This window comes from Chiloscyllium plagiosum, unplaced genomic scaffold (assembly GCF_037043375.1).
Source record: "Chiloscyllium plagiosum isolate Xiang-an unplaced genomic scaffold, Cpla_swu_hap1 HiC_scaffold_29, whole genome shotgun sequence".
In the NCBI taxonomy this organism is placed as follows: domain Eukaryota; kingdom Metazoa; phylum Chordata; class Chondrichthyes; order Orectolobiformes; family Hemiscylliidae; genus Chiloscyllium; species Chiloscyllium plagiosum.
In genome coordinates, this window is record NW_028270167.1 from 26,791,767 (window position 1) to 26,818,700 (window position 26,934).

At 38.9% G+C, this 26,934-nt stretch overlaps 1 protein-coding gene across 2 annotated transcripts in view; it reads right to left on the reverse strand.

Annotated features, from left to right (window-relative positions):
* Positions 1-26,934, reverse strand: part of LOC122540707 (otoancorin-like) — a 210,223-nt gene that overhangs the window by 18,465 nt on the left and 164,824 nt on the right. For both annotated transcript variants that reach the window (XM_043676824.2, XM_043676826.2), the window contains exons 15-19: positions 21,770-21,908; positions 9,273-9,466; positions 7,869-7,962; positions 6,683-6,848; positions 5,209-5,390 (exon numbers count right to left, since the gene is read on the reverse strand). In XM_043676824.2, coding sequence (XP_043532759.2) covers positions 5,209-5,390; positions 6,683-6,848; positions 7,869-7,962; positions 9,273-9,466; positions 21,770-21,908 — 775 coding nt within the window. The remainder of the gene's footprint in view (positions 1-5,208; positions 5,391-6,682; positions 6,849-7,868; positions 7,963-9,272; positions 9,467-21,769; positions 21,909-26,934) is intronic.

Sequence of the window (26,934 nt, forward strand, 5' to 3'; positions counted from 1 at the left end):
TTATACATCGAAGACCATGTGAAAAATAACTGTGAGAAACATAAGGTTCTCCAAACTTGTTTGAGGGATGGCGGGACTGTACCTTGAAGAAATATTAGGTGAACTGGGCCTGAAATCTAGACTTTCGAAGAATAAAAACACATCTCATTGAAATCTACAAAATACTTAAAGAGATAGACAGGGTTGATGCAGCCCTGACAGTCTCATAGAACATAGAACATTACAGCGCAGTACAGGCTCTTCAGCCCTCGATGTTTTTCCAACCTGTGATACCAATCTGAAGCCCATCAAATCTACACTATTCCATTCTCGTCCATATGCCTATTCAATAACCATTAAAATGCCCTTTAAGTTGGAGAGTGTACTACTGTTGCAGGCTGCATGTTCCATGCTTCTATTACTCTCTGAGTAAAGAACAGAGGGCACGATTCAATAAAATGGGAGCTGCGATTTAGGACTAGATTGAGGATTTTTTTTTGAATCAGTGTGCTGTGAATCTTTGGAATTTTCCATCTTAGAAAACTGTGTTCAGCCTTTGAATATGTCTAAATCAGAGATTCATAGATTTATGATTACTCATGACATGGGGACAGTGTGGGTAAAGAGCGTTCAGCTATAATTGTATTAAATGGTAGAGCTGTTTCAATGGGCTGAACGGCCTGTCCTTGTCCTATGTAAAACACTGATCGGTTTTCTCACTCTCTTCCCTTTTGCTGATGATGAATATCATGAACTTATTGAATTTCATCTTTAAAATGGACAGCATCATTATTGTATGATGTATTTTCTCTGCCTGGAATGCTTGTGCCAATAACTTAGCGTATCCTTCAGGTCCACAAGATTTCATTTATTGATTTTATTCCACAGTTCCTCTGCCAACTGGTGGGTGACTGGTCAAAGATTTCCAAGATAATTAAAAGGTCTCATTCACTCCCTTTCATTACCATGATTTTAATATAATAGAGTTTCAATAAAACTTTAACTGAAATATTGAGTTTACTTCAAAGTATATATACCTCAAGAAAGATACATTCACATGAGAAAGGTTTACTGGAAGTTGTGATTGTAGGAACAGGTGCAGGACATTCAGCCACTTAAAACTATTCCAACAGAACATTTAAGGCTGTCTGCATTTTAATGCCATTTACCTTCCTTAAATCCACATCCCTTGATAACTTTGCCCAGTAAAAACCAATTAATCTCAGACTTAGAATTCCAATTTAACCAGCATCCACAGTCTTATGGGAAAAGAGGTCTACCTTTCAGTAATCCTTTGGGTGAAAACACTTCCCAATTTCACTTCAGAACAGTTTAGTGCTAAATTTGAAATTGTTGTTGAGGTTTGAGATTCAGGATTCTTTTCTGTGTCTTTTGAATCATTCTTTTTGCTTAAGCATACAAACTAATTCACTCCTCACACTTCTAAACTCATGGGAATATAAAACATGTCTTCTCAGGTTAATTTGTATACTTAAACCATAATAAATGATTCAATAGATACAGAAAGGAATCCCGTATCTCAAACCTCAACAACAACTTCAAAATTAGCACTAAACCATTCTGAAATTAAATCAGAATCTTTCTTGAGGAAGCATTTTCACCTAAAGGGTTATTGAAAGATAGAACTCTCTTTCCAAAAGACTGTGGATGCTTGTTAAATTTTAAACCTGAGGTCAATAGGGCGTTTTTTAGGCAAAGTTATCAAGGGACATGGATAAAAGGTGGGTAAATGGCTTTAATGTGCAGATGGCTATAGTGGAATAGTTTTGAGTGGCTGAATATCCTACTGCTACATTCACAACTTGCCTGTATTCCATCCACTGAAATCAGCTAAATTACTTTAAATAAATGAGAAAATGATTCCTCTAAACTTCTCATTAATAGCTTTAATGAATAATATTTGAATCAATCACTCATTTCTTGCTTTGTGTTTTAATTAACTCTCTATCTCATCTTCACCAGCAACAAATACAGGATCATTCACTACGGTCTCTCCACTAAATGCATGAATAACAAAATGGTGTTAAAATTTTGTCTTTAGTTTCTTCGCAATCTATTAAGTAAAAAGAAAATGCTCAAGGTGCAGTGAAAGGGAACGTGAAGCTGGTCTTTTGTGATATTCTTAAACCACTCCTCTGCCATTTGGTTTAAACTGCAATATCATAGCAGTCACTGCAGGCCACAATAAATAGACTTATAAACTTAATACACAAATGAAATCTCATTCTCAATTAGTTTACAAGTTAATGCCTCAGGCTGCCAGTTAACTTTCAATCCCTTCTCTGCTGTGTTCTCCCTTTTGATGCTACTTGTAGCTTATTATGCATCTCAAATCACTCTTAACAGTCTGAATTACTTTTCTTGGTTATGTACTATTTCTGTAATCTTCATCAACATGTTATCTCAAGGCCCCAGAACTGTGTCACTTTTTATTTTATGTTATTCTTTTTTCAGCAGTGGGACTTGGGCATCACTGGCTGGCCAGCATTGACAGCCTATCCTTATTTGTCCTTGAGAAGGAGGTGGTGAGCTACCTTCCTGAATCTCTGCAGTCCATTTGCTTTCTTCAAGAATATTCAATTAAACAGGTAGGCTTTGGCTGGAGTAGACTTACACCCCAGCTGAGCTGAAATACAAAATGGCAGTGTTTTTATTGTTCATTTGTCAGACGTGACCATCACTGACAGGTCAGCTTTTAATGCCCGTCACTAGCTGTTATTGAGAAGCTGGTAGTGAGCGGCACATATGTTTTGCACATATAAATAGATTAGTTGATTAAGAAGTAAAATTCTTATATTGACAGAGCTTCAGAATCTGCATTCATGACTGCTATCTTCATTAGGTTCTCTTACTCAACTCTTTCACATAGCCAGCTTCATTTTTGCAAAAACTAAGTTTAAATTAATTACCTGCAAAATCAGTATCATTCACTAACTTTGCATTGAATCTAATGTTCAAAGGCAACTTTGAAGAGCACTCCAAAATGCCAGTAAGTCTGTAGATTTGTTTTTCTACATAACGAACTCTTGAGCTCAAATTAAATAGCGTGTGCTGAATGCAAATAGTGTGAGAAGTCGATGTACAGCTGCTTCAAATTGCAGAACCAAGGGATATAAGTGTTGACATCATCACATATTCCAACATGGTCCAGTACAAGAAGGTAGTTGTGCATAAGACCCCCATAACCCAAGAATGTCCTTGTAATACCAAAAACAGTTTAATACCTTGGCTAGATTGGTGAACATTTTCAGTGAGTAATTGTGCAGTTGAACAAATCACAGTGTCAGTGATAGATGTTCTTTTGAGTAACAGTCAATCATTTCTCCTTGTGGTTTCATATTGTACCATGTTTTCTGTCCCTCAGAGTAGTCATTTAGCAACAGACATGTGAAGTACTATACATCATGCAAGTCGTGTTGGAATAATTGAAATTGGGCATCTGGACCTAATTTTCCTTTCCTCTACTGTACATTCAATTGAATGATTCATTGATCTTACAGAGTGTGGAGACTCCAACAAGTGAACAGGCAGTTAATACTATGTCTCCTGAAGGTAACAACACATAATTTCAGATTCCTGGATGAGGACGTGCTGCTATCCAAGACTCAAATCATATGAAGATCAAATCACAGCAGTTTTAACTGTTGATGGGTTGGAATTAGCAGTGTGTGAATGTTCATGGTGGATTTGTAAAATAATAGACTCTTTGACATTTCATTATACAATGTGTTTTTCAAATTCTTTGACAGGTATTTCTCTCCTCAGGAAAGGTCCAAATATATAACTCATTATGACAGGAAATTACTCAGGTGCACCAAAGATTAGCTGTACCCAGGGTATCATTGAGGTGATTGCTGGAACGCAAGGTCTTGCAATCTCTGGCAGCATTGACAGTCACTCATTTTCCACTTTATTAACATTCCTTCATACTCAACAAGGTGTCCCTTGAATGGGATTTAAGGCAACAAAATTGCTATTCAATGAGACAGAACAAAGTGGAAAGCCAAATGTGGAGGTGCAGCCTGATCAATTTGAGTGCAAGACATGTCAATCTCTGATAGCAGAGCAAGGAGATGATTCAAAAGATTCAGCCATCAGACACTTACAGAGGGTCTGCTTGGTTTTCCTGAAAACTGCAGCTAATGGATTTGTTAATGGCAGAGTCCACTGCCCTGCTGTGTGCCAATATTTAACAGCATTTCAACTCACTGCACAAAATTCTGAAGAAAGTGGTTCTCCGCTGGGTTTAATCTAATCACCCAGTTGGTAATTCTAGCTGATTTAGTTTAAAGCTTCCATATTATAATAGTGTTTTATGCACGGTTTACATTTGGTGGAGTTCTCTGAGAAGGTGTGACACGTTCATTGAGTCCTTTAAATGGCAGATGTAATTTTTCTTTGAAGAATTTTCTGCTGCAACATTAAAAATCCAATTATTTTTAAAATGTAAGGACCCAACAAAATGTAACAACTGACCATTGTTACATAAACTTTTTCCCTCCTCTACTTACAGTTTGATACTACAGGAAGAATGGTTATTTAGTCCTTAATTGTAAATAGAATGGAGCTGATCGCTATTTGTGTTTGTTTTTCCACCATTGAAAAAAATTGGGTTGCAAGAAGGCACAATGCTATTAAAATTGTCCTATGTTTGTGAGCTTCCCAAGTTCATGCTTGTTGAGTTGTCCTCAAAATAAGGGCCAAATGCCCTGCCAAATCAGGCAAAAGCCTCAAAAAATATTTATATAAACATGACTATGTCATTGATAAAATTTCTCATTTTATAAAGCTGTTCTGAAAATGACCCAGGATGGATTGTTTGAATGCCGATGAAGGGCTGAAAGACACTTCCAGGTCTCTCAGAAATCCTTCTACCCTCTCCTGAATGCTGATTGGACATCCCTCAATTATCTAACTCAACACAGGATCATTCACTCCCCTCAAAGGAATAAGTCTAACACATCTCCCTGACAGAGTCAATGGAATTCCTGTCTCATCTATATCAACCAATGCAAACATTATTATTCAGCAGTGTACCAAGCATGAAATTGTTTCCAGCCTCTCTCCAGTGCCATCAGATGACTGATGCAACCTGTTTGTTGACTACCCAACTGATCAACTGGCATAAATAAACTGGACTCTAATTGTTTAAGAGTGTGTTTGCAAAGTTTTGCTGAGGAGACAACCAAAGCATTGCCATTCGCTCACCTCCAAGGCTTTTGATTTTAATGCTTTCAGCTGATCAATGTTGAAACCTTCGACCTGAGTCAGTGTGTCAAGTGAATTTATGAAGTCTTCGACTGAGATGCACATCAACTGTTCAACAGTCCATAAAATGTTTGCTTCTCCAAGAGTTTCGATTTCCTCTTCGGTGGGGCGTTTTGAGCAAACTGGAAGGAAAAGTAAATAACAGATAAGAAGAAAGATTGATCTACTCTGACATTTAGTTCTTGGATCTTGGACAAAGATCACAATCTGTGAAAGTTGACTGCAGGGTCTGTGTTGGATCGACCAGTTTATTGAGAAATTAAGTTCAAAATAATTCTTTGGCCAACTTTGAGAAAATAATGGAGTTGAAGTTTATTGGCAATTTATTGTATGCCGAGTTAAGGATTCACCAGAACAACTGCCTGATGAACCATTTTACAACTTTGCTTCCGCAGTTCCACCTTCAGTGATGCCCAGCTAACTTCCCTAATGGGACTTCAAAAATTCAACCGCATATTCTGCAGTGAAGCTTGGATCTAAAATGTTTGATTCAGAGGTAAGAATGTTAACACTGCGTAAAATTCAAAATCAAATGAAAGCGGTATCTGTAAAATCAAATACAAGACACAAAAGATAATATATCATTTTAACCTCAAATTTGATGTTATCTAACTAGTGTACGTGATGAACTGGTCCTTCACAGAAATTTAATGAAGCAGAAGAAGGCCATTCAGCCCATCATATCTGCACCAGCTTTCCAAATGAGTGTTATGACTTAGTGTTATTCTCCTGCAATCTTCCCATAACCTGGACAGATTTTGTATCCAGGTTATCATCCAATGCTATCTTGAATGCCTTGTTTGAACTTACCTCCATCATATTTCCAGCAGTACATTCCAGATCTTAAGTAATCATTGTATGAAAACAATACTTATTATTTGTCCTGAAACATCCCTCTTTACATTAGCAGCTAGTCTCTTTACACAATTCCTCTTTGCTTCTCTTATTTGCTTTTTCACCTGCCTACTGAATCTTCTATATGTATTTAACTTAGTTCTCAATTATACTTTCTGCTGACACCCATATTTGGCACACTTCTATCTCTTTCATTTTTAGCCCAGGGAGCTCTGGATTCATTTGAACTATCCCCTTTTGGGGGAATGTACATGAGCATTAAGTATCGCATGGGAGAGAGCAAAGAAGGCATTTCAATGGAAAAGATTCCAGTTCTGTCATAGGCGCTTTATGCATTTTCTCTAATCGATTTTAAATAAAATGAAAATTGAGTTGACTTTCTCACTAATGAATAATCTTCTGTCAGATTTTCCACTCTTATCTTCTCAGAAGCTGTTTAACTCCAGATAGTAAAGAGAAATGTCTCCCCACATTGTGACTGCCATATTGATCTCTCTTTGTTGACCTCCTTATTCATGGTGTTTTTGGCCTGAAGGTTGATGACTTCTATGATACATACCTGGTGCCCGTTTTCTCCTGTTGTTTCCTGCAGCATTGTTCAGCATACTGAAGACTTTTTGATAAAGTGCAGAGAAATTTGGAGAATTGTCAAAATCAGGAGGGACAAAATTCTTAGCAGACTTGTAAGAGGAGAGGATTTCCAAGAGTGCTGTTTGGATGTCATCCTAAAGCAAAAGTCAAATGTTACAAAAGGAAGGCCTTAGTTAACATATTTTTAAGTTAAGGATTATTGACTGTGTCTAAGCAACATATAATAGTTTGGGATACAATGAATTACAAAGGGGGAGTTAGAAAAGCCCCTGGATGAATATAACACCAGAAACTCAACTGGAGCAACCACTTAATATGTCATGATAAGCATCAGTCAAAAACCGGGACTTACGTAACTTACCTCCTTACTCTCTAAAGCCTCTCTACCATGCACAGTGCACAATTCAGCAATGTGATCAAATAATTTCCACTTGTTTGTGCAACTCTAATAACACTCAAGAAGTTTGAAATCATTCAAGATAAAGCAACCTACTTCCTACAGTCATCTATTAACATGTGTTCCTTCTATCATCATTGCATAATAACAGCCATGTGCATCATTTACAAGATACACTAGAGGAACTCACCATGGCTCCTTTACATGACTTACAGAACCCAAACTTCTCCCACTTTGAATAACAAGTGGAGCAGAGGAACACTTCCATCTGCTGTACCATCCAAACTTGGAACTATATTGTTGTTTCTTCATTATCAATGGGTCAAAAATCAGCAGCTTCTTCCCTAACGGCACAATGGGTTCAGCCATCTGGATTGTAGTGGTTGAAGCAAGTAGCTTAGCACACCTTCTGAAGGACAATTATGGAGGGGTAATAAATGCTGGCCTTGTCTCGGACACTCTGATCCTAAGAATGAAAAATAATTTGCTCTCCCCACGGAGATAAAATATATTCACTGATTCTGCTGACACAATTTTCACAGGCTGCAGGATTAGAGATTCAGTCAGCTGGTGTTTCTACACTTCAAATTGCCTCCCCATAAATTGCAGCTCTTTCCTGGGAATATGAGGGTTTGGTTAATATGGCTCAGAAATGTCACATGAAAACATTCCAAGTCTGATCTTTGCCAGTTAGCATCTGTGACTATATCTGTCAGTGCAGGTACCAAATATAGAACCATTATGTTATTTTACTTACATTATTGGGGATTGATTTAAAATCCTCATACGTGAGAACTGCCAATAGGCTACGTAATTCAGTGAGCTCATTGACTGTCCACTTTATGAGAGGCCTAGGTAAAAAAAAAATGCAGACAATATTTCACAGAAATGTATTGTGCACATTGATTATAGCAACTCTGAATACAATTACAGAATTGTTACAGGCCAGAAGAATGCCATTCAGCCTCCTGACGGGACCAGCTCTCTGAATGAACGATGCAACTAGTACATTTCTCCCAAAACAGTGTACACTATTCCTTTTGAGACAGTCAATTCCACCCAAATGTCTCAAATGAACCAATCTCCTCAGGCACAGCATTCCTGATTTTGGAAAAGTTTCTCCTCAGTTCCCCATCACCTTTTATGACAACAAACCTAAATCTGTGCCCCCGAGTTCTCAATATTGCCATAAGTCATAGAATCCCGACAGCATGGAAGCAGGCTATTCGGTCCATTGAATCTAGATTGACTCTCTGAAGAGCACCCACTCACGCCCACTCCCCTATCTTATCCCTGTGACTCTGCATTTTCACATGGTTAATCTACTTAGTCTGCACATCCCTGGACACTTGAGCATGGCTGATCCATCTAACTGCACATTTTTGGACTGTGGGAGGAAACCCACGCAAACATAGGTGAGAATGTGCAAACTCTACACAGACAGTCACCCAAGGCTGGTATCGAACCGAGATCCCTGGTGCTGTGAGGCAGCAGTGCTAAACACTGAGCCACTGTGCCACCCAGTGGGAAAGAGTGAGGAACAGTTATCACGGAGTCATAGAGATGTACAGCACAGAAACAAACCCTTTGGTCCAATTTGTCCATGCTGACCAGATATCCCAATCCAATCTCGTCCCACCTGCCAGCACCCGGCCCATATCCCTCCAAATCCTTCCTATTCATATACCCATTCAAATGCTTTTGAAATGCTGCAATCGTACTAGCCTCCACCATTTCCTCTGGCAGCTCATTCCATATATGTATGACCCTCTGTGTGAAAAAAGTTGCCCCTTAGGTCTCTTTTATATCATTCTCCTCTCACCCTAAACCTATGCCCTCTAGTTCTGGACTCCCCCACCTCAGGGATAATACTTTGTCTATTTATCCTATCCATGCTCCTCATGATTTTATAAACCTCTAAATAGTCATCCCTCAGCCTCTGACGTTCCAGGGAAAATAGCCCTAGCTTATTCAACCTCTCCCTCTGGCTCAAATCCTCCAACCCTGGCAATATCTTTGTAAATCATAACATTATTGAACCCTATCATTTTTTCTCACTTCTCTTCTCCATTCTACCTCTTTAACTCGAGTTCCTCATGCCGGCAATGACGCGAATGAATCCAGTAAACTAAAGCTGTAGTTAACCATTCATTGTACTTACGGATAGGCTGACAGGATCTTCTGTCTAAGAGCTATTTTCCTTGCCCCATCAAATCGTCCACATTCTCGAAGTTGATCAACAATTGCCAGGAACACAGTGTTGTTTAAATTGTTGATGTCATCTGGACTAAATGCACAGATGAGGGAACCCAAGCTGTTGCCTTCATCCTCTGTCATTGCAGATGCAGTCAAATTCTGTCAGTGAATAATAAAACAAATCAAAGAGAGAAGGTCAAATAACAAATCACTGCTTCTATTTTTTTTCATGGAATTCAAACAGTATAAATGTTTTGATGGTTAGAAGGATAGAATAAAAATACTGGAAGTTGCAAAATGATATAATTAAGTAGTCCCAACGATGAGAAACCTACATGGCAAATATTTTGAATCACCTTTACCTGTCCAATTTCCACACCCTTCTAAACATTTCCCTCTCAGCCATATATCTATTCTAAAATGTTGACATAGCTTTAGCCTCAAACCATGGATGTGAATTTTGCAGCTTCATCACTCCAAGGGGACAGATACCCTCTGTGTTAAAATCATTTCCATTTAACCTTCTGCCTCTGAGCCATTGTTCCTGACCCCAATTTGCCTGCTTCTATCTATTCTTTTCTATCCATTATTAATTTTAAATACTTCTGCAGTATCCGTGCTGTTTGAGAAGAAAAAAACCTTCAGGCTAAAAATTGTGCCACATGGCTTTTGGAGAATGGCATTCATGATTTATCACCCATCAGGTCTGTTGAAATAGAGCTAGGCAACATTCAAATTTGGCTGTATATTTCCAGAATTTTCTGTTTTAGTTTTAGATTTCCAGCTTCTGTAGCATTTAGCTTTTGTACATGAAGGGTGGACTTATGATTTCATGAGGTTCATACACACTTACATCCTTTATCGTCCATGACTTTTTTCTATCATCTAATCACAAGATGTGGGAGTCAATGGATCACCATCATTTATTGCCCATCGTTAGCTGCCCTTAAAAAAGTGGTGGTGCACTGCCTTCAAGAGTGGCTGCAGTCCATAACCTAAAGTTACACCCACAATGCCATTAGGAAGGGAGTTTGACCCAGTGACACTAAAGGAACAGCAATGTATTTCCAAGTCAGGGCACGCAAAGATGATGGTCTTCTGATGCATCTGTCCATCTAGATGGTGGTGGTCATGATTTGGAAGATGCCATCTAAAGAACTTTAATGTGGTTTGGAAATTAGAATTCTACCACCTTTTTTGATCCTAATGACCTTTATGTTTAATGTTTTGCAAATATTACCCACAAATTGATTGTCTTTAGAATTCCTAACCACAGAGAGCTGTGAGGCAGAGTACATTTAAGGCTTAGATATAAGGAATCAAGGACTACAGAGAAAACACAGGAAGATGGACATGAAGATTGTCATTCAATCCTAGTCCTATTGAATAGTGGAGGGAGCTGAAAGTGCTGAATGGTCTACTTAGGTTTCTCCGTCTTATGGTCTTATTATGTCCTTTTGTTTTTTCATAACAGTAAATAAAGTTCCATTCAGAGTATGGACCATGGTATTATTTTATTCAATGAATAGTGTCACCTTCTGATGTTCATCTACATCAGTGTTTTTCAACAGATGTGCTCCTGTACATCTTGTGCCATAAAATTCTGTTCAAAAGTGATTAAGATCAACATAAAACAAACATTGTTTCATCTTAAATAATATTCTACCCAACGAAAATTACAACTTGTAAAACTTGTGAAAATTAATCATTAATTTACATGTGAGTTAATGGCATTTCAATGCTCAAATGTGAATATTCTAAACACAGCTGGCCAAGACTAAATTGAGATGATGTGATCGTTTTTACTCATGACGATAGAAACCTAACAACAGTGTTTGCGTGTTTTATCTCCCTAGATCAAAAGGTTCTGTACACATTGGCAGGTCCGGGTTCCCCACTAAGCTGGCAAATTGCAATTTACTTTTGCATTTTGCTCTCATCCATTGAATACATACCAATTCAATCATTTCATTAGAATTATACATTTAGAAATATTGTTGCAAATATAAAATGCCATCTGCAAAATTCAGACCCCTGAACTGAGTGCAGTGTGTGGAATGGATTTAGGGCAATGAACGGTTAGAAATAAATGAGTTGAGCAGATCTTGAAAATGTGTCTGTGTTCGCAGTGTAAGATGGTGGACATCTTTCTGATGGATTTGAAACCTTAATGCTTTTGATCCTTCTTTATCATGCTGCCTGCACGATATTGCAAACATCTCTCGTAAGGTGGTAACCATTGTAAATGCAAGTAAATGTGATATTGATGAGAAATGATTTCAGCTGGAAAAGTGGGTGTGGCATGGAATTCTGAGTCTCAATAAAATGTGCTCTATCACTGTAAAGATTGGAAACCACTGATGTACTCTGCAACTGCTGTAAATCATAATCTGCATGGATATCATCTCCTCAAAAAATTGAACTCAACTTGTCAAACACGGTTATTCTTTTTTGGATGGGTGGGATACTTTTAGAGGTTTCGGTCAGTGAACTAAAGTGTCATGAAACAACCAATTTTATTCTTCTGCTTTCGAATATTTTCCAATAAAAATGAATCATTTTTAACTTATACTGGCAGTATTGGTCGAACTAAAACGTTTGTATAGAATATTCCCCAGTGGGTTTGACTTGTCACCTTAATTTCTCTCTATTTCTTCACTGTATTTTTCTCTCTGTTTCTTTGTGTCTCTCTCCCTTCTCTACAATTCCCAACCACCACCCGTCCACACAATACCCTGTCTCTTTGCTGGATTTGTAACGTTCCTCCTTCGAGGAGAAAGTGAGGTCTGCAGATGCTGGAGATCAGAGCTGGAAATGTGTTGCTGGAAAAGCGCAGCAGGTCAGGCAGCATCCAGGGAACAGGAGAATCGACGTTTCGGGCATAAGCCCTTCTTCAGGAATGAAGAAGGGCTTATGCCCGAAACGTCGATTCTCCTGTTCCCTGGATGCTGCCTGACCTGCTGCGCTTTTCCAGCAACACATTTCCAGCAACGTTCCTCCTTCACTGTGTGCATCTCTTATGATGGATTTCATGTAAAAGGGTTCCCGCCTGCACCAATGTAATTGGTTTAATATAAGCACAGCATAAAAATATAGTCAAGATCCAAAATGTTTACAAAGCAAAACAGACTGAGATTCTCATGAACACTTCATCCAGTTAGTTCTGAGTCAGTTTGAGACTTTTGCATTTGGACAGGACTGAAAGTATTTGTCACAAATGCAAAATTCAGGATCTAAATGAATCTCTTCAAGTATGCCCTATTCCATATCACTTCTGTTTCTCATTTTCGTTCCTTTGTCTTTCTTACTGTCATACAAAATTGTAAAATTTACTTATTCTCTACTTTCTATGACATTGAATCTGTTGTGTGGAGAGATCCTAAGGTGAAGCAGGAAAACTAGAGGCAGTGGATTATTGAATAAGATCAGGAAAGAAGTTTGCAGAGAGCAGGAGTTAAGTGAGGTATGACAACACACCAGGAGTGGGAGATGCCGTTTGAGAATCATTAATGAAGAAAGGCCAATCCCAGCCAGTTATTTTCAGCTCTTGGTTTGACTGTGTAACAAATCAAGTCAAATCAGAAAATCAATTTTCATTTCCAACAGTAGAATCAATATTTTCCATCCCTGCAAACTTCCAGGTTATCACTATCCTAAAGGATTTTTCACACTGTGATTGCCTCTAAGCTTTGTTAGGAACCAGCATGAGTAGAGTTCAGTAGAGTACAGCATGAGTAGAGTACCCAATTGAATTCCAAATACGAACAAGGTTAATTTAAGTCCCACATGGAAATGATCTAAAATAAAATTGAGTATAATCTCAAGTAAGTTATGACATAAATCCATCAGAAAAGTTATTGTAACATCACATTTGCTTGGAAAATTGACCACTGTCCTTCAGTGTGAATGGTCATCAGTCACCACAGGGTAGAATTGTGTGATATTCTGGGTTTGGTGGCAGAGAGGGCGTTTATTCAGGCGGGAGGGTGGAGAGTGTGGATTTGCTGCCTTCCTGCCTCCAGCATGATTTAGCTTATGTTTGGAAGGCCAATGGACAGTTTTCCTGCCCATCACCAATTGAGGAACTTAGTAAGGAATTAATACACCTTTAAATACCTTGTTCTGCCACAGCTGGTATTAACACAGCAGTTGGTGAGAGGTTGCTTTGCTGGAAGGCAACCTAATGTGCATGGTTGCTTGCAGATTTCTACAGTGGCAAGGTTAGGGACTTTTTAATTGACTGATATCTATAGCTGAATCAAGCTGCATAAGACTTTCCAAGTTTTCAACTGTTGTATCATGGAGCAATAGTTCACTACAAACACCAGATTCTACCTTTTCTGTTTGGATTCTTTACCTGTGGCTGATAATCAAGCTCACTTTGTACTTTTTTTTTGTAAAACACCAACCTGATCAGAGATGATATTACACACTGCTGGAACATGTTAGTCTTGAACCCAGGTGTTCTGGCTCAGAGGGAAGGACACTACCACTGTATTACAAGAGTACACTAAAGATTATGTTTTTTTGTCCAAATAAACCACCAGCCAAATGAAGTCGGAAGGGGCAATGATGCACTCTAACCATTATGGTGCCCACCTCTGTCTGAAAAGAATATATGTTTTTTTTCATTTTCAGAAGTGCTTTCACATTCAACTGTTCTTTTTTTCCTCACCACCTAATCACCTGTTTTACTTTGCATGTTCATCCACCACCATGAAAATACACAAGTTTACAATTAATTGTTAATTTACATGCACAGCCCAGCAAGGGCAATGCAACAACATCAAAGTTAGGAGAAGGTTAAGAAGAGAAGGAGGGGACTAAATTAAAATGGCTTTGGCAGGGGAGGAAAAGTGCTCCAGCCCCTGTTGTGCCCACATGTCTCGAAATGCATTGAGAGTATTGGTGAACACTGCATGTTCCCTCTTCAAGGACACCTGGGTGTGAACAATGTCATGACAGAGAGGTCGACAGTCAGCAGCTATGACCCTCTCCAAGAACCCAACTCTTAAGTACAAAGTTCAGTGATCATCACATGTCCTTGATCAATCCTGAAGCTCTTCTGATTGATCTATGAAAGGACCTGCACATCTAATACTGACAGCGGCCGGATGTAGTTGTCTTTTATTCAAAGACACTCAGCACCTGAGCATTAAGAAGGTGTGGCCTGCTGAGAACTACCTCCTGCCCTTCCTGCTGACTGCCTCCTGCAAGCAGTGACCCAGCAAAGATCTTGGGCCCTTGGATGTTGTGCCAAGGGTATCACCAACATCCTACTGACTCTAGGTCAAGCAGAGGCTAGCAGATGGAAATTCTGCTCTCAACGTCCTTCATCCCAGGAATGCCTGCAGCTGGTCTGATAAATATCCAAGTGGCAGGAGATGTGACACATTTTACTGAAAAAAACAAAATGGGGCTCTTACTGGCACTCGAACCAATAGCTGAGACATCTATATCCTCCTCAAGATTCTGTCCACAGTTTCATAATGACCTAAGAGCTATATTTAATCATCTGATCTTCTTCATTATAAGTGACATTTACTTGATGAAAATAGGCTTTTGACAAGTAAGCCACACAGATAGTCTCTGCACCAGAATATTAATTCAATAAATATCTTTTTCCATGTCAGGTTTAGAATAAATTCAACAATTCTAAGAATTAATACAGCTGTGCTTAGTTAATTATTTTCTCTCTAAATTAGCAGAGGGCTTGCACATCATGGACATTATCATCTCTCTGCTTTGATTTCCAAAAATCAGTATGGTTTATTCATGGATTTTGCCATGTAGCATACAGACCACACATTGATAATTTACTGTAATTATACATCATTTTAAATTTAAATCAGATTCAGCAATAAAACCCCCACAATGCCCACCAAGTTAATTAAGGTGCGAGAACAAAGGTAATGGAATATTCATGAGAAAATCACAATTGCACCACACAAGCTATCCTCGAAAGTGAAGTAAAAGTTCAGTTCCATCAGATTCCATCCAAAAAATTGATTTTAATAATATCTGGATTTTAATGTGAAGGCTACTGTGCCACAAATTGTAGCATTTGTTTTGGTCTAATCTTAACCTGTTAATTATGTGATCAGCACCAAGCTGGCTGGTTATGCATCAATGAAGTCCCAAAAATGCCATGCTAAATTAACAGAATTAGTTGACTTGTTTTTGAAAAGAAATAAATTATCCACAGCCTTGCGAAATCCTATATCCTGGTACAGCAAATAATCCCATGCTGGTTGGGTCTCACTGTTATGTTATTTGTCCATAGATCAATGTTGGATATGAATAGCTTGGATTTTACAAATTTATTTTTACATTCTGCAGTCTTTGGTTTTCCACACATTGAAATGCAAATATATCTGCATGTGCTATCAATAACATCTGGTAAATCTATATGCGACAAGAGACACATAATGAGCTGGTAGCACACACACAGGTGATAGCATGTCAACAGCAGTCATTAGATGCCACCTGAATGTTTGCATTGACATTTTGTGCTAATTTCCAAGTGCATGACCGCCCCAGTATGTTAGTTTCTCAGCATCATTTCATGCCATTTCCTTCTAACACCCCATTGTGAATATGACTGGAAGAGGAGAACATTCTTCATTCAGAGCACTGTAAATCTTTGAATTTGAATACATAGAACTTTGAGGATGTTCTCTCATGGAGTATCTTTAAAGCTGAGATATACAGGTTTTAGTATCTAAAGAATCAATGTATATGGGAACCAAGTGGGAAAATGGAGTTGGGGTAGCAAGTCAACCATGTTCTTTTTGTCATTCACTCACTGAACATGGGTTTCAGTGGCTGGTCAGTGTTTATTGATATTCTGAGTTGCCCTTGAGAATGTGGTTGTGAGCTGCTTTCTTAAATCACGACATTCCACTGGATTTAGACAGACCCACAATGCTATTAGGGAGAATTTACCAAGATTTTGTTCAAACACCACTGAAGGAGCAGCGATATATTACCAAGTCAGGATGGTGAATGGCTTGAATTTATAGGGTGTGGTATTCCTACAAATCTGCTGCTGTTGCCCTTCTTGGTAGGATTGATCATCAGTTTGGAAGATACTATCTAAGAAGCCTTGCTGAACTTTTGCAGAGCATTTTGTAGAGGGCACAGACTGCTGTTTCTATGGATCAATATTGGAGTGAGTGAATGCTTCTGGATATGACGACAGTCAAGTGGGCCACTTTGTCATGAATAGTGTCAAACTCTTTGAATGTTGTCAGAACTGTACTTGTCCAGGTAAGAGGGACAAGTACAGTTGTAAAAAGAAAACAATCTTTAAAAGATCTTCCATGGTGTTGGGAATGAGAGATTGATGTCAATAAAGGATTGGCTGAGGAATAGCACGAATGGCAGGTGTCTTTTCCCTAGCATGGGGGACTTCAAAATGAGGGGGCTCATTTTTAAGGTGAAAGGAAAAAGATGTTAGAAATCATAAGGTTCAATTTTTGTTTTTACACAGAGAGCGGTTCTTGTGTGGAATGAACTTCTTGAGGAAGTGGTAGATGTGGCTACAGTTACAATGTTTAAAAGGCATTTAGAGAAGTACATGAATAAAAATTGATTGGAGAAATATGGGCCAAGCACAGACAGGTGGGACTAGTTTAGTTTGGGATTATGATCGGCATGGACTGGTTGAACCCAAAGGTCTATTTCCATGCTGTATGACACTATGAAAGGAGAGACTGTACTGTATTCAAATTTGCTGATGTCAAAAGATAACTAGGGAGTTAAAAATCACATAACACCAGATTATGGTCCAACAGGTTTATTTAGAAGCACTCGTTTTCGGAATGTCGCTTCTTCATCAGGGCAACCATCTGATAAAAAAGCTCCGAAACCTAGTGCTTTCAAATAAATCTGTTGGACTATAACCTGGTGTTATGTGATTTTTAACTTTGTTCACCTCTGTCCAACATCAAAACCTCCAAAATATGTAAGGAAATTAATTGTAAAGAAAACAGCAAGAATGTGCAACTTCATAAAAATAATTTCAATGAGCAGGCAAAATTTGGCAAGTGTATAATTTGTGAAAACATATGGTCGTCCATTTTGACAGGAAAAATAGAAAAATAAATTATTTAAATAGTGAAGGACAGCGCAGTGTTGTAATAGAGTGGGATTTGGTCCTATTCATAAATCACACAAAGTTATTTGATACAACAAGTAATTAGGAAAGTAAATGGAAAGTTGGCCTTTATTGCAAGGAGATGGAGCATAAACGCTGGGAAGTCTTGCTATGATTTTACTGGTCACTGGTGAGATTGCATATGAAGAGCTGTATGTGCTTTTGGTTTCCTTACTTAAGGAGGATTAAATCTACACTGGAAGCAGTTCAGAGGAGGTTCGCTCAGCTCACTCCTGGAGTGAGGAATTTTTGAGCAAATTGGACTGTACCTATTGGAGTTAAGAAGTCTGAGAGATAACCAGATTGAAACCCTAGATATTCTGAGGGAGTTTGACAACTTGGAAGATGGGAGGATCATTCTGCTTGTGAGGAAATCGAGAATTCAGGGGAGCTGCTTAATAAGGAAAGGTTTCCCATTTAAATAGGAAATTAGCACAATTTTGTTTCTCAGCGGGTCATAAATCTTTGGAATTCTTTTTCACAGATGGAGTTAACAACTGAATCAGTGAATCAAAACTGATTGAGAGAGATTTTTGATTGACAAATGAGTGAAGGTTTATGGAAAACACAAGAAAATGGAGTTAAGGCCATGATCAAATCAGTTCTGAGCTTACCAAATAGCAGAGCCAGCTTATGACCTATTCAGAATTCTGATTCTGATGATCTTATGCATTGATGTTAGAAAAGGGAAAATAAAATCCTGTGGATCATTTCTAGACAAATTGGTATGATGCATATGATTTGGTTATACCTACATTACAAATAAAATTGAATATAAGCAAAGAAACATAACTGACTGCTTTAATCTTCATAAAATGGGCCTAACATCTTTCACCTCACCCATAAAAATATGGGACAAATTTACAAATTTCAACTTATTAGACCAACTATAAGTTCTGGACAATTCAATCTTATACATTCATTGTTTAATATTGAGGGGAAGTTCTCCCATATTAAACCAATGATCAGCCTTTGATAGAAAAGTCAGAGTAGAATGGAAGAATTAACTAATTTTCATTTGTTATCAATAATATGTTGATAATTGTTTAGTATTCAATTCTTGGTCAGGGATTGATAAACTCCATAAGTCAGTTTATTTAAAACAATAAAGCACATTACAAAGTATGAAACAAACATTAACCAATTGATTTCTGTCAGTAGCTTGCAGACTTAAAGCTGACTAACTGGCAAAGAGTGCCACAACATTGTATACACAGCACAAGGTGCCCTTAAAAGTGAACTTTCTTAAAGGCAAGGTACATATAAAACAATGAGAGCCACTTTGTGTGGCATAAAAACAATGAGTATATGGTAGTGACCTGTTTTTCATGTACACCATATTTGCTCTCTGTAACTCTTTCTAGGTTGAAAAAGAACAAGAAACAATAGTCCTCAATTAAAACAAAGAAGTGCTTTATTCTAATCAAAGTAGGAGAGTGTGAACTTATTTGCTTAGATGTCCTTGGACCTTGGAGTATAGGTTCATAGTTCGGTGAAAGTGGAGTCACAGGTAGATGGGAGAGTGAAGAAGGTGTTTGGTATGCTTTCCTTTATTGTTCAGTGCATTGAGTATAGGAGCTGGGAGGTCATGTTGCATCTGTACAGGACATTGGTTCGACCACTTTTGGAATATTGCAAGCAATTCTGATCTCCCTCCTATAGGAAGATGTTGTGAAACTTGAATGGGTTCAGAAATGCTTTCCAAGGATGTTGACAAGGTATGCAGGGTTTAACCTATAGGGAGAGGCTGAATATGCTGGTGCTATTTTCCCTGGAGAATCTGAGACTGAGAGGTGCCTTTATAAAGGTTTATAAAATCATGAGGTGCATGGATTGGAAAATTGGACAAGGTATTTTCCCTGAAGTGGGGGAGTCCAGAAATAGAGGGCATAAATTTAAGGTGAGAGTGGAAAGATTTAAAAGGGTCTTCAGGGGTAACTTTTTCACCAGAGAATGGTGCATGTATGGAATGTGTTGCCAGAGGACGTGGTGGAGGCTGACACAATTCTAACATTTAAAAGTCATCTGGATTGGTTTAGGAGTAGGAAGGGTGTGGGGGGATATTGGGCCAAATGCTGGCAGGTGGGACTAGATTGGGTTGGGATATCTGGTCAGCATGGATGTGTTAGACAAAAGGGTCTGTTTCTGTGCTCTATATCTCTCCAACTCCACATAATGTGTGAAGAGTTCTTAACTGAATTGTGACCATATTTAAAATCTACCTCTGCCACTTTAAAAGCCTGTGATATAATTATTTGCATTCAGAGAATTGATTGTTTTAATCATTAGCAACTCTCACTAAATTGAATTTTTGTATATGTACGTTGAAGCATTGATTCTCTATGCCCTACCAGTCTTGTGTTTTTCCTTTGTCAATGTCATTGAATTTTATTTACTGTTGAGATACCAGTGACAAATATGAAATTTATCCATTTTCTGGCTTTGGGCAAACTATAAATTTCTTCATGATGTGTCAATTTTCAGCAATTGAAATGAACCACTCAATAATGGTATACTGAGTGGAAAGTGAATATTGCTGGGAAGTGAATTGTCAGTGATATATATTCTTTCATGCTTGCGAAAGATTTTGACTCAACAAATCATACAGAGAGCCCTAAAGAGGAGCAATCAGATAAACCACATACAAACTCAGCACTTTGTGATCCTTTGTTTTCAGGTGTTGTCAAGATAGACTAAGGGGAAGAGAAAAGCACACAGCATGAACTTGCATGAGTTTCACTTGAGTCAACAGAAGGAAAGTTAGTCAGGTTCAGAAACAAGCCCAAAGCTTCAATTCTGAAATGGCGAATCCCCTTCGATGTATTTTCCTTTCTGCAATCTATCTAGGAATTGTTTAACGCCCAGGTGATGAAGACAGATATCGTCCCCATCATCTGTCACGAGCTTCACTGACCTTAATCATGCTAAACATTGATTGACTGCCACCTTGTGCTTACAAGTTTGACCATGTCAGTGTGAAGAGTAATGAAATGCAAAATCTGACAGTCTTTTTATTAAAATGTTCACCATGAAGGATAATTTGTACAATCCAGAAGTCAGTGAGTCTAGAATTGGGAACTGAAGCATCTCCAGATGGACACTTATTCAGTGAGCAGATGTTACTTACCAGACAGATTATGAATCTGTCATTGGCATTTTAGAATTGAAATTTCCATCCTCACTTTAAACATTGCATTGAATTAAAGCTCTAACATGCAATGACATGACTGAAATTAAAAGCTATTAACAGATATAAGACAATTCAACTTATAATTTTTTAACAAAGCTTTCAGTTTGGTATTCAGACTGAAATACCAAATTGGCAACTTTTCAACTACCTATCTGACATCTATCTGAATCAGGGATTCACAACTTAGAGAACCACTATCTGCTTCAGGTCATGAGGAGGAGGTTTCAGAATTTAAAATAATAAATACATTCCAGAAAAAAAAACACTGTTGCCCAATGGCAGAATTGAGACAGGCAAAATGGTGCTCTGTCTTTGACATCTGCTTGTTCCTGAGGAGGAACTGAGATGGTGTTCACTGGACACTGCATGAAGATCTCCTGTCTTATGCTGTTTACTTCTTTCCATTTTCCCCTCTCTGCATCCCCTCCTGCACCAACATTTGTCCTAATACCATGCTGCATAGGTTGCTGTTAGCCAATGTATTTTCTATCCTTAAGTTATTTCACCACTTTGTGTCACCAGAGGTTTAACTTTCAGTTCATCTCACCCACAGTTCCAGATTATAGCCAATGGTGACCATGTGCAACAATGCATTTTCAGATTTGGATATTAATTTACCCTGTTTTGTCATACGTGCAGTCATAATTGTCAATTAAATATAGAATGGGCAAAGAAGTAGACAGCAGCTACTATGAAGAAAGGAATTGCATTTCTACTTTCTTGCACAGATTCAACTATTTACATACAAAATCCAAAAAAAAATTAATAAGGGGTTAGGGGATGAAGGTGGTGGTACGGAAGTCAACGTGTCATCCATGTCGGGAGGAAGGCTCGAAGGTTAAGGTTGAGAGCAGATTCAATTAGTGCAGGTGAAAAATTACATAAACATCCCTTTCCTTCTCAACAACTATTACTCTAAACATGAACTCAAAGTAAAACTATTCACAATGCTGTGATGTATATAAATGTGATGTGTGACCCTAGAATGGCATCTTAAGAATGCTGTTTGGGAGAGCACCCTGTCTTGTGAGGCTTAATGCTAGTACAATGCTATTATTCACAGAACATTAGCAACACATAAACATGTAGACTTTGTAAGTCCTGCAAAACTTACCAGGCAATCTTTTGTGTAATCGAGAAGTTCCTTACGTCTGGGTGAACTTCGGGGAAGCATTGTGATATTGGCCTGGCTTATTAGCTCAACCATGTTGGGGCACAAAATTCGTGGAATGAGCTTCAGTTCCTTAATCTCCCTGAAAAGTATAAGGCAGGTATGTAACAACAACAATTAATATTGACATAGGGTCTCAAAAGAAGGAAAGATGTGTGAGAGGAAATAATAAAATGGCAATTAGGTCAGGTGACTAAAGGAAGCTTGGTCAAAGAAGTGGTTCCAAAAGGAACAGAAAGTGGTGAAAAGGAATTCTAAAGAAAGGAGGCGAAAGGTTGGATGACACAACTGCAAATGCTGGGACAGAGATAACAGGATATGTGTGAGAGAATAGAGCCTGAGGAATTGAGTGAATTGTTTACTGGAGGAAGAGTACATGGAGCCTTTTGACAGAATTCGGGAGCTAACACAAGTTGCAATATATATTCACAAAAAACAGTGTCTGATACAACTGAATGGGCTCGCAAGTTTAAATGATTGGGTCAAAAAAGTTTTGTGATATTTAGAAATTTGAAGTATTTTGTGATATATTCACAAAAATGCATGTCCCTCATTGTACGCTTCTTCCACTCACACCATAATAACTCCCTATTTATGTCACAATATATATTTCCCTCCAAGGATGGAGAATTCAATAGGAAAAATGTTTTGGTGGCATGACATTTTGTCTACTTTTTAAAAAATAGACGATGACACAGCATGTGATTCTCTGATTCCCTGGCGTACATTCCCATGTTTTCTTAATTAAAATTACTTTTCTCAGGAGACATTTTACCCGAGGCAGGAAATTACAGTTTATTCATTTTAAAAGGAACCATCTCAAAGGACGTGTAATTCAAACTTTACTCCAGCTCACAAATTAACTTAAAAATCCACAAACATTTTGTAAAGTTTTTGTTTTCATCTTCAAAATCTTTGAGAGATTTTAGGTCTTGTGTCAGCCATTTTATAAATTACTGTACCACACATTTCAGCAGCAATAGAGTAGTTGGAGCTTATTGATGTGGAAGCATTTTATTAACCTTACAAATCTGGTCCATGTTCAGTGGAGAGATTTCGCCAGTGAGAGTTCGAATGAGTGATACTGTGCTTTTTCGCATGAGGAACACAAATTGAGCAAACGATGGAGTTGAGTGGTCCCCTCCCAGGTTTTTTAAGGGTATGTGATGTTATGGAGTGGAATTGGCTTCCCCTATCTGATGAATTCACAATGTGTGTCTTAGTGACAGCGTGTAGTCACATACACATTCAGAGAACCCACAAATTGATATATATGCATTTCTGCACAAATGAGTAAGAGTTGGCATATGTCCATGCACATGAAATATCAATTTACAGAAGCTATATAACAAAAGGAAAAGAAAGCTAACCATTTTTGTGCCAGCTTCTGTTGACTTGACAAAGTGCAAGAACTGATTATCAAACACAGGCCATTTGTGATATGCCTTCAGTATGTACCCAAACTGGGAGGTCTGAGGAAAGACCATCAATTAGACTTTCACAGGTGAGGGAAGCCTGAAGAATCCTGAGCCCTGATCTGTCCCTAGAACCCCATTCCAACAAAGAAGCTCAGGTGAGACTTTCATAAGACCTTGTCCCCATTTAAAAACATAAGGGACCTCCTAGATCAAACTGTTTCTAATGAACTGCCAGAGGATGCCAGTACAATTACAACATTTAAAAGGCATCTGGACATGTATAAGAACAGGAATGCTTTGGAGTGGGCCAAATGCTGGCAAATTGTACTACATTATTTTAGGCTATTTAGTCGGCATGGATGAGTTGGACCGAAGGATCTGTTTCTGTGCTGTAAATCTCTATGACTCTACTGACTGTTTCAGATGAGATTGGTCATTTTTCAGGTATAGTCAATGCTTTAAACCTATCACAGAGATTAGCCATCATGTACACCTACAAGGCCCTTCAGCCCAACAAGTCCACACCGCCCCACCGAAGCGCAACCCACCCATACCCCTACATGTACCCCTTATCTAACACTACGGGCAATTTAGCATGGCCAATTTACCTGACCTGCACATCTTTGGAATGTGGGAGGAAACCGGAGTACCCGGAGGAAACCCACGCAGACACGGGGAGAACGTGCAAACTCCACACAGTCAGTCGCCTGAGGCGGGAATTGAATCCGGGTCTCTGGCGCTGTGAGGCAGCAGTGCTAACCACTGTGCCACCGTGCCGCCCTAAATAGCTTACATAGAACATAGAAAACTACAGTGCAGTACAGGCCCTTTGGCCCTCGATGTTGCGCCGGTCCAAGCCCACCTAACTTACACTAGCCCATTATCCTCCACATGCCTATCCAATGCCTGTTTAAATGCCCATAAAGAGGGAGAGTCCACCACTGCTACTGGCAGGGCATTCCACGACTCGCTGTAAACCTTATAGAGGTTTACAAAATTATGAGGGGCAGGGATAGGATAAATAGACAAAGTCTTTTCCCTGGGGTCGGGGAGTCCAGAACTAGAGGACACAGGTTTACGGTGAATGGGGAGAGATATAAAAGAGACCTAAGGGGCAACGTTTTCACGCAGAGGGTGGTACGTGTCTGGAATGAACTGCCAGAGGATGTGGTGGAGGCTGGTACAATTGCAACATTTAAGAGGCATTTGAATGGGTATATGAATAGGAAGGGTTTGGAGGGATATGGGCTGGGTGCTGGCAGGTGGGACTAGATTGGGTTGGGATATCTGGTCAGCATGGACAGGTTGGACCGAAGGGTCTGTTTCCATGCTGTACATCTCTAAGACTCTAAAACATACACAATGAAATCCAAATCTGGCCCCAGGAATTGAAAATTGTTAATTTGCAAGCTTCTCTGATAGATCAGAATGACACATAGTTCATGTTAGGGTCTGCAATTGACAGTCATTAAACCTTTTGGTCTTAAAGAGACAAGCTAAATACGCAACAGGGTTATACATTGGAGATAACACTGGACAATCATCAAAAGCAACTAACTCCCTAATTATTACATCTGATGCAGGTGGCACACAAACATCATGTTGCCTGCTCATTCACTGATTGGAGCATGCAGCAGTGGCTAAATTTGCTGTTGACTGCTAAAATGTTTCTGGAGAAATCCAAGTTCAACATCACATAAAGCTAGCCTCGATCTACTTAAACCCAGATTGTGAAAGGGAAGGTTTATTCTGCCTGCAACGGCTGAGCAAACAACCAGCCTGCAAGGAGGGGCCGAATTGGTTTGCAGGAGAGCAACAATTTGATGTAAGTTCTGACAGAATACACTGGAGGCCTTGGGTGGGAGGTGGAATGTAGGAGAGATATCCAGCTGTCCTGATAGACATTGTGAAACACTGAGTTCAATTAAACAGCAAAAGTCAGCTCTTATCTTTATTCCAGAAAACAATGTCACAAGGAGTTCACTGATCTCACAGGAGAGGTCAAGATCAAAGAATGCAGCGTCAAATGCCATATTCAATCAACTGAACCACTAACTTCAGAGACCAGTCATCCCCTTTTCCTTACCTATTGAAAATCCCTATCCATGACTGACCTCAATAATCCTGGCTTCACCTACATCTTCCTGGTTACAGATATAGCCAACAAGCACAAATGACATAAATTACTCATCCATATTGGATCACACTCACTGACACCCTTTCTGCCTCTTGCAGGAGAAGGTGATACAAATCCAGGATGCAACACCAGCTGGCAGGGGAGACAGGCACAGTTACCAGACTTTAATCCAGATGGAGCTCCTTATTGTTCATATGACCATGACCGAAGCTGTGGGCAGCATATGTGCTGAAACCATGACCAAACACACATACCTAATCATTCATTGTTCATCTTATCTCTCCTTTCTGCTACTATTTTTTCTGACTGAAAATTTTAGAAGGTGGAAGAATTTATCTCTTATTTTTGAGCTTTGTAACCAAACCACAACTCTGCATTTGTGGCCATCTCTTTGCAGGATGTCAACCTTGCCCAAGAAGAAGAGGAAGAGACGAAAGAACAGGAACTCAGCAAAAAGGAAATACTCTACAACTCACACAATCCTAGCATCTCAGAAACACGGAATGTAATTCATGCTTGGTAATGCTGTTAGAAATTATCATTCTGCAAAGTTCACACATGTCAAATTTTACAAGATACTTAAATATTAAGCTGTGTCTTTTGATTTGAGGCCCCTGTGCTGTGTAACCTGTATTCCTTACTGTACTCTGCGCAACACGTTTCTCCCTATGATGTATATGTCCTTGCTTCCTATGATCTGTCTGTGCTGCTCACAAATTGACAATAAACCAAATAAATCAAACCATAATATCCTGAAATGGGAGACGTTGAAAACTTATCATATGAATTCTGCTAAGATCAACCCATATGATCTTTTTGAATGGTGCCCACAGGACCAGGTTAAAACCCACAGAAACACAAGTGCCAGTGTGCACACCTTGAAGGACACTGGTCTTACTGAACTTTCAGAGCTGCTGCTGCTGTGATAATCTCCAAGCAGAATGTTGATAGCAGTAAATAACTTGCTTGAAGAAATTGTTCTTTTTGTTTAATTCTGTCATGGCACATGGGTGTCAATGGCAAGACCAACATTTGTTGCCCATTCCTAATTGTCTTTGAACTCAGTGCCTTATTATGTCAATACGGTAGATTTACATCTCTAAAGGACCCTTGCGATGCATACACTCACTTCTAATGAGACCAACTTTCTATCCACATTTTTAATAAGTAATTGAACTTACATGCTACTGTGGTAATGATTCGGAGCCCCTGTGTGCTTCCAATTAAACCTGTTGGACTATAACCTGGTGTTGTGTGACTTTTAACTTTGCTACTGTGGTAGTTACCCTTGGGGGATTTAAACTTGTGTTCCCTTCCCTAGCTCTTTCCAAATTGATTTAAAGATGAAACAGACACCAGAAGGATGCTTTGTTGTTGGAACCCTATTCACTGGTTACAGGGAGTCAGATCGCAGACTGCGTGACGGCTTTGTGGAACACCTATGTATTGTCTGTAAAAATGACTCTGATTTTTCAGTTGCCCACCACTTCAGCGCATCATCATATTCCCAGACTGTCGTTACTGTCTTGGGCTCTGGTGAAGCTTAATGCACG